General features: G+C 46.7%; 1 protein-coding gene across 1 annotated transcript in view; it reads right to left on the reverse strand.

Moving 5' to 3' along the window:
- Positions 1-7,458, reverse strand: part of PRKAR2A (protein kinase cAMP-dependent type II regulatory subunit alpha) — a 42,203-nt gene extending 34,745 nt beyond the window's left edge. The window contains exon 1 of the mRNA XM_081160667.1: positions 6,914-7,458. Coding sequence (XP_081016793.1) covers positions 6,914-7,160 — 247 coding nt within the window. The 5' untranslated portion in view covers positions 7,161-7,458. The remainder of the gene's footprint in view (positions 1-6,913) is intronic.
- Between the last annotated feature and the right edge of the window lie 1,723 nt (positions 7,459-9,181).

The following is a 9,181-nucleotide window of genomic DNA, read 5'->3' on the forward strand; positions in this document are numbered from 1 at the left end:
TATTCATAGTTGCCAAACTCTGGAAACAGATGAATGGATAAAACATGGTATACTCATACAATGAAATACAACTCAGCAATAACAACTATTGGTAACATATAACAACTTGGAAGAATCTCAAAGACATTATGCTGAGTGATGTTTCTCCCCTCCCTCCCTCCCTCCTTCCCTCTCTCTCTTCCTCTCTTTAAATCAGTTTTCAAAAAACACACATAAAGTCAGGTGTGATCCAAGGGGCTCATGAATAACAAAAACACCCCTACATTTGGGAAACTCTGAGAGTTTCAGAAGCTGACAGGGATCTGGGACAGAGGCCAGACGCATTCTTTATTATGCAACAAAAACAAACTGTTAAAACTCCCCAGCCAATTTACAAAAATAAAAAGAAACATTTTAAAAAACCCAGGATCACTGATGCCCACTCATTTTAGGGGCACTACATCCCATTCTTATTTATTAGTGTTTTATAGATACTATTGATCTACTAGATTAACATTTTAAAAATTTGATATGCATTAAAATCAACCATAATCTGAAAATTACCTAGTGATTCCTAGGGAAAAAAAACCTAGAGCATCACGAACCAGATGTGACTTCTCTTTTGTGAGTTAAGAAATCAACCCATTAGTTGAGCACTGGACACATGGTTAAGACCAATCACCTGCCCTTCTAATGGAGTCAGTCACCAAAGAAAAAGCCTTAACAATCTTTCCCAAAAGAGCCATCAAGAACATGACAAAATGATATGTCTATATACGGCAAGAAGCAAATCCTCCTCTAATCATAATTTTACTTTTCTTTATAATTTTAATTTTACTTTACTTTTCTTCAAAAAACAAAAAGCTCTGCCCTGACCAGTATGGTTCCGTGGTTAGTGTCGGCCCACACACCAAAGGGTCTCAGATTACATTCCTGGTCAAGAACACGTAGGTGGGTTGAAGGTTCGATCCCCAGACCATCAGGGTGTGTGTGCAAGGCAACCAATCGACGTGTGTCTCTCACATCCATGTTTCTCTCTCTCTCTCTCTCTCTCTCTTTCCTCCTCCTCCCTCCCCTCCATTCTCTCTAAAAATGGAAAAAATATCCTCAAGTGAGGACTAACAACAACAACAAAAAGTTCTCAATTATAACACTGCAAACTGAATAATTCTCCAGCCACTGGTTTATCCAAAAAATCTTTATCTAAATTTCCACATTATTAGTCACTGTCGTCACACATAATATCTTATGGGTATTATAGCTTAAAACTATTGCTAACAAATTCCCAGGCTTAGGCTGAGAAAAAGTCAACCACCTCAAATGGAACCTCAAATGCAAAAGAAATAATACGAGCTGAAAGTTTCAGTTACCAGTCTCTGTCTGAATCGTCCTACCCTTTCTTTTTAATTCCAAAGAGCCATACATTAAACTTTACACTAAATAGGAAAAATTACACAAGAAAAACGTACTGTGAAAATATAACATGCAGAAACAGTCCTAGCAGACCACGTGATTTTAGAGACAAAAAAAGTAGCTGTGCCAACACCTATTTTCATTCCCAGAGCCACATCATCTAAAATTATAACAAAAGAACTCTTAATGAACAAAATAGTTCCCCTATTATTTTTCTTCAAGTTGCTTTTTATTTGAATAGAAAGTCTTGATCCATTATTACTGAGTAAACAGTTAATCTTGAAATAATCTCTCATCCCTGGACAGAGCTGTAAACTAAGGCTATTCTGTGCCAAAGAAAAAGAAAACAAGCTCCTCACACAGTCTCCGGAATAGGCAAATATGCCAACCTGTCCTTGCCCACATATTATGCACTGATGGCGCCAACTGCTTTTAGTCCTTCAAATGAGAGCATTTCAAAAGCTGCCTGTAGGTTACCAAAAATGCATTAGCAATGCTTAGTTTCTGTATTAATGCTAGAGTGAATCTCCTGTGTCCTGTGATGAAGTGTCCTCTAATTTCTTTTTAATAGTCATATTTCCTTAGGAAGGGCCACCCTACAAAGAAAGCTTACCTTTTCTCGGTTTTTGGAAAAGCATTTCTTCCACACAACTCATTCTCATAGCCACTTTCCAAAAAAGGGCAGGAGGGCTGTAAGGTTTACTGCCATTCAGCAGCAAAAGAGAGGAAGGAAGGAAGGAAGGAAGGAAGGAAGGAAGGAAGGAAGGAAGGAAGGAAGGAAGGAAGGGAGGGAGGGAGGGAGGGAGGGAGGGAGGGAGGGAGGGAGGGAGGGAGGGAGGGAGGGAGGGAGGGAGGGAGGGGAGGGAGGGGGAGGGAGGGGGAGGGAGGGGGAGGGAGGGGGAGGGAGGGGGAGGGAGGAGGGGGAGGGGGAGGGGGGAGGAGGGAGGGAGGGAGGGAGGGAGGGGGGGGGAGACGATGTACATTTTTAACTGCTTAAGTGGAGAATGGTGTCCCTGGAGAGCAGCAACTCCATATTCTCACACCCAGGAAGCTGATAAGTCCCCCCAGGAGCCTCACCAAAGCCAGAGAAGTGTTAATCATGATGTGATGAAAACAGGACTTGTGACTGTATCTCTCTCAAAGAGAAAAACTTAGGCACAGGAGAAGCAGTGTATGATTCAAAGTACTGTATAATTCACCTTTCTAACTGTAGACTGTCTTGCTCTTTTCTACAATAAAAACAATTTGTGAGCAGATCAATGAGGACATCATACCTTCTCACAAAACTGAAAATATTTTAACAGTATCAGCAGAAGAGCTACAGAAAAAGCAGGAAATCTTCTGCATTCTCCATGTAGTATCTATATAAAAAAACTAACTCAAGGACAACTAAATCACTTAACTGTTTATTTAAAATATCTGGCTATCTCCAGAAACCACAATATAAAAGTTCCATTATTACAACTGCTTCTAATATTTTTTATAATAATAATGATGTTTTAATTGCTTTCATTGTTTCATGAAAATAGTTTATCAAGAGCAACAAATGAAAAATTCCAACAAATATAATCATCCAGAAACAGCTCATCACCTCTCATCAGATACTGAAGAGTTTTAAGACTTGAAAGAGGATCCAATAAGCTGCCTCCGTTTCCTTCATTTCCAGATAAAACGATTTTGTATGTAGTAGCTGATACAATTTAAAAAGCCCCCCAAAAAAGGTCTAAATTATAAACCTTTTTAAAATGCATTTGCATCCTGGCCAGTGTGGCTCAGCTGGTTGGAGCATTGTCTGGTGCACCAGAGCACCAGAAGATTGCGCATCTGATCCCCAGGCAGGGCACTTCCCGAGGTTGTGGGTTCGATCCACAGTAGGGGAGTGTAAGGGAGGCAACCAATCCATGTATCTCTCTCACATCAATGTTTCTCTCTCTCTCTCCCGTTTCCTCCCTCTCTAAAATCATTAAAAATGCATTTGCTTCTCTTTCATTTATCCATGGCATTCAAAATGGCCAACAGACAGATAAGCCAGAAAAGTCAATTACCTGTTTCAAAGAGATAATTTTCCTTTAGCTTAAATATTCACATTTATCAGAATCAAGTAAGTAAACAACAGGGCTTTGAATTAAGGGCATAAAGAAGTAAAATCTTAAATTACCCTTTAAATTAAATAACTGCTAAGTTACTTAACAAATAACATTCCTCTTGTTTCTGAATATGAGCTGTCCCCACTTCTCTTCCGTCTGTTCTAACCCATTCACCCATTCCAGGACCTTATTTCATCAGCACCGACCTCTCTACTGGCTCCTTTCCCTCAGCAAATGAACATGAGAAGGGTGATTCTATCTTAACAGAACAAAACCAAAGCATTCTCCCCTTTACGATACCACCAGGTCCGTTCACTTCTTCAAAACATACTCCCCATTCCCTGTCTGAATCTTCTGCAGCCGCCTTCTCTCTCTCTCCCTCCCTCCCTCCCTCCCTCCCTCCCTCCCTGACCCACTGATAACAAACCTCTCCCACCACAACCCCACTGGAGCCTCTATCTCTGAGAAATACCACTGTGTGCAACCACTTCAACACTGGCCTCACCTGACTTGACCTCTCCATTGCTTCCAACATCACTGACCAACCAGTCCCCTCCTGAGCTTCCATCTCTGTAGCCAGTGTGCTACAGTGTACTCTGTGATAGCAGTCTCCAAAATCAGCTACTCGGGTCACTCATTCACCCACTTACTCAACAAGAGATTTTTATCCACTGGGGGCGAGGCTAAATGCTAAGCACTGGAGACAAAACAGTAAAAAACTAATGAGAATTTTAGATCACTACCAGAATTCTAAAGTAACATTGGGGTACTCTTGAACCCCACCAACAGAGGGACCCACTCTAGGCAGGTAAATCTGGAAAAACCTCTCTACAGCTGAGACTTAAAGGAAGAGAGGAGCCAGCTGGTCAGAGACAGGGAAGAAAGATTTGGGAATGACCAACAGCAATCACAGACTACACAGCCTGGTGAGTGCAGAAACAAGCTTAGCAGGCAAGGTGGGGTAGGGCTAGAGAGAAAAGGTAGAGAAAAACAGGGACCAAATCTTGCAGGACTGTGTGGACCACAGAAGACATGTGATTTCATCTCACTTTCAATAAGGGTATTAAACTGAAGAGTAATATGATCTGATTTCCATTTAAACAAACAAACCTCTGGCTACCAGGTAGAGAATGGATTGGACAGGGAAGGCATCTAAAATAAAAAAAACTTCTGTGGTTGTCCAAACAAAACAGGAGAGGTAGGGTGGGGATGCAGAAAAAGCAGACTGAGCCTTATACCCAAAGCATAACAACAGAAAAAAATAGATAAATTGGACTTGATCAAAATTTAAAACTTGTGTGCTTCAAGAATGTAAAAAGACAACTAATAAAATGGGAGAAAATATTTGCAAATCATCACATATTGGTTAAAAAGCTCGTATCCAAAATATATAAAGAACACTTATGCCTGGTAGGGCGTGGCTCAGTGGTTGAGCACTGACCTAGGATCTAGGAGATGGAGGTTTGATTCCCAGTTGGGGCACATGTCCGGGTTGCCGGCTGGATCCCCAGTAGGGAGTGAGCAGGAGGCAGCTGATCAATGACGACTCTCTCATCATTGATGTTTCTATCTCTCTCTCTCCCTCTCCCTTCCTCTCTCTGAAATCAATAAAGATATATTAAAAAAAAAGAGAGAGATATAAACAAAAAACATTTAAATACCAATGAAACAAAGCACAGGGTTACCAAAATTTGAGTCAACTCAATTTTGAAAAAGGTATAAAATATAACAAAGAATGAAGACATAACACAAAACTTGTAAACTCCATTTTACTCATCTGGGACTAATTTCTAAAATACTGTTTCATATAAAGAAAAACTGTCACAATTCGTGGTCACCAGATGGGAGGGGTTTTGGGGAGATGGGTGAAAAAGGTGAAAGGGCTTAAGAAGTACAAATTGCCAGATATAAAAATAGTCACGAGAAGAAAAATAGTCTCAAGGATGTGTACAGCATAGAAAATATAGTCAATAATATTGTAATAACTACATGTGCTACCAGATGGGACTAGACTTAACAGGGTGATCACTTTGTAAGGTATATATATGTCTAATCACTATGTTGTATGTCTGAAACTAATAGAATATTGTATGTCAACTCTAATTAAAAAATAGCTTTTTTTTAAAAGAGACCAAAAAAAAATTGTAACACTTTGTGATTTATAGATATGACAGTGAAACAAAGGTAGGAGTCATTCCCGAAAGAAAGCTTTTTAAAAAAGTACCTTTATCCCTGGGAGATTGTTGCCATTGTCCCCATTTTAAAGATAAGTAAATCTGAAATCAAACAGGTTTGACAACTTGCCTGAGACCACAGAGAAAATCTGTGGCAGAGATTTGGAAAATAACAATTTCTGATTTCTAGGGTTAAGGTGAAAACCCATAAATGTGCTGTCCAGAACACTGAAGCTTGCAACAGCAATGACCAATAATTCGCTCCTTGCCAGCATGACTTAATGTGGATTCAACTCTGAACTATTTTCCCCCCTAGTATGATCTAATAACACTAAGTCTCTAACTTTGTCTCCCAAATGTTTTCATTGTTTTGTTAAATGGTGGCTATTCAAAAGTAGGATAATTCTATTGTTAAACTGAAAAGCCTACGTTGAAGCAACAGGGGTAGATGGAATTGCTTTTTGACAACCTTGCTAAAATCTGATGTAGATAGAAACTGTTACTTTTCTTTCCTGCACCCGATGTGCTGAACAAGGCAGTTATTGTTTACCCTCACCAAATCTGATCCACTCGTGTCAGCCAAGTTAAAAACGATATATATGCATTCCCAGGGTCCTTTTTATTTTATTTTATTTTGTTTAAAATATTACAGATGTTCCTTTTCCAGGGTCCATTTTTAAGAAATGCACACTCAAGTATGCAGCTGCGAAATGATCTGACTGGAACTTGCTTTAAAAATACTTTAGCAAAGGTATACATGAAACATTTCTGGCAGGTATTTAAACTGTTGAATGTGGGTGATGGCACCTAGAGGTTCATGTCATTTTTCTCTCTACTTTCGTCTACGCTTAAAGTTTTCCCCAGCAACTTTTCACAGAATGACTTATTTCCACACTCAGCTGCCGCACAGGCCCGTGGGCGTGAGCTGTCTGGTCTTCGGAATACACGGGGCGAGGGGTCTCCGGCAGCGGCTCGGGCGGCTCGGCAGGAGGCCGCGGGCTCGGCGCCACGGCGCAGGCCGAAGGCGCGCACACTTCCGTGGAGGCGGGTCTGACGGCTCGCTCCGTGCGCTCCGGGGCTCGGGGCACCGCCGAGCTCCATCCGGAGGCGGCGCGCGCGGGGCTCGGGCAGCCCCGACAGACTCGGCTCCAAGGTCCCGCCGCGGGGCAGCCGGCGTGGGCCCCGCAGCCCCTCCAGCCCTCTGGAGGCCGCCTCCTTCCGTCCCCCCGGCCGCGAACCTCCACCCGGCCCGCCGCTTACCGTCAAAGTCCTCGTCTTCTTCAGACTCGCTCTCCGCGTCGGCGACAGGGCCAGGGCCGGGCTCTGGCTCCCGGGAGTAGGCAGGAGGGGCGGCGGGCGGGCGGGCGGCTGGGGCGCGGGCCTCGCGCAGGCGGGTGAAGTAGTCCACCGCGAACTCGACCAGGTCGGGCGGCTGCCGCCGCAGCACCTCCACGGTGTAGCCCTGCAGCAGCTCCGTGAGCCCCGGCGGGATCTGGATGTGGCTCATGCCGGCGGCGGCCGCGAGGACAGGCGGGTCCCGGCCGCCAGCGGCCACTGCCTCCGCGCTCCCTCACGCCGGCCTCTCGCCCCGCGCCCGCGCCGTCTCCTCACGCGCGACCGCGCTCGGGCCTTTCCTCGCTCCGTGCCGTTCTTAGACCGGCTCTGCGTTTCCGGGCCGCACGTCCCTACGCGGCTAGTCCCGCCGGCCGCGGTGCCCCCCCGCCGTTGTCACTGGGCAGCGCCCCGCCGCCGCCGCCGCCGCCGCCGCCGCGCCGCGCGGGGACCGACCAGCGGGCAGGCGGGACGGGCGGGGCTGGAGCCCGGGTTGTGACGCACGCGGCCCCGGGCGTGCGCGCCCCCGCCGGGCGCCGGCCCTCTGTGCGCGTGCGCGTGCGCGTGCGCGTGCGCCGCCCTGCCCGGCGGGTCCCGGGTTGGGGCGCCCCGGGAGCGCTCCACCAGCTCTGCAGAGTCGCCGGCGCCTCCCACCTACTCCCGGAGACCTTTCACTTCTTTCCGCGCGCGCCCAGAGCCTCCCGCTTGCCAGCACTCACCGGGCGCTGGGGACACAGCCCCGGGGACCCATTACCGCCTCGGCGTGGTGCTGGCCTGGTGGAGACCTAGAGGGCCCACTTGAGGGGGTGACATTCAAGTTGACGCCCAGGCCTGGACGTTGATCCGACTTAGGACCTGGAGGAAAGCCATCTGAGCATAGCAAAGGTGAGAGCAGAGGCCTGGTAGGGACGGGATCCCCTGGCCGCTGGGTGGGATGGTGCAGTGACCACAGGACGCTCAGAAGTCTGGCAGGTCTGTGAGATGTCAAACGGGGAAGCCCTTGTAGGGAGCAGGAGTTTCAATGACATAATGAGGTGGGAGCCACAAGCAGACAAAAAGCCTGGAAGGCCAGACATGTACCTTGAGAGAAGGGAATAGGCCACTACAGGAACGACCTCTGTGCCTGTTGCCCTGGAGCACTCCCACCAGGATTCCCAGGACTAGGACTGCGCGTCCTTTCTCTCCCCACACTCCACCCTGGGTCCTGGGCCAGCGCTGCTTGGATGGGGTTCAGCAGACCACAAGGCAGTGTTATCCATTGCCCCTGGGGAGGGAGCCTAGGCAAACGGGAGAGGTCAATCTATTTCCCAAGTCATCCCCTTTCACCCACACCAGGTTGGAAGGAAAATAGAAAAAAGGTGAAGACCTTCCTGAGATGTCCTTGCCACAGTCTAGGCACTGACCAAAGGCCCAGTGGACATAGGACAGAGTCCTCCCTCTCTTTGCTGGGCCCCACCAGAAAGCAACTAGCTCTAGGCTTGGAAACCTGAAAGGCATTTGGTTTGAGATGGTTAAGCTCTACCTCGCAATTACCCAATATTAATTAAAATCCTCACTAGGACCTCTCATATTCACTTGGCACACCCCCAGAAGCTCAGTGCTGCTGGTGCAGAAGCCACCCAAGCTCTAGGCCAGGCAGGCCTGTGAATCCAAACAGCAGGTCTCCCTAGTCAAATTCCTTGGCCCCAGGAAGGAGTCTTTGACCATTAGCTTTGTGAGGGGAGGGGTAGTGTCCAACTTGTTGCTTGCTAGGTCCTTACTGCACACTCTTGGAGAAGATTAACTGAATGAATGAATGATAAATTTCCTCACAGCAAGCAGAGCCAATTAAACTGCTCTCCTGACCTCACAGTCTCAGAATTAGGATCCTTTGCTTCAAAGGTGTGCTTCTGATCTCAGAATACGAAGACTTCACTAAGGACAGGCAGTGAGAGGCTGGAGGGGCAGGGTTCCTCAACTCTTCTCTGCTATTGGGTGGACCAACTCTTCCAAGTTTTCCAGGAGTCAGCCCACATCCTGGGTGTGACTCCCACTACACTGCCACACCTGAGGATCTGCCCTCACTTCAAACAATCCTACAACCAACCCTTTGGAAAGGCAAAATCATAACTCCACTCTCTGGTTTGCCCATTTGTCAGGCTTTATATGTTTTAAGGGGGGACAGGCACCTGTACAGTTAGGACTTTGACCTCAATT

The sequence above is a fragment of the Miniopterus schreibersii genome (genome assembly GCF_964146895.1).
Source record: "Miniopterus schreibersii genome assembly, chromosome: 15".
Taxonomy (NCBI): domain Eukaryota; kingdom Metazoa; phylum Chordata; class Mammalia; order Chiroptera; family Miniopteridae; genus Miniopterus; species Miniopterus schreibersii.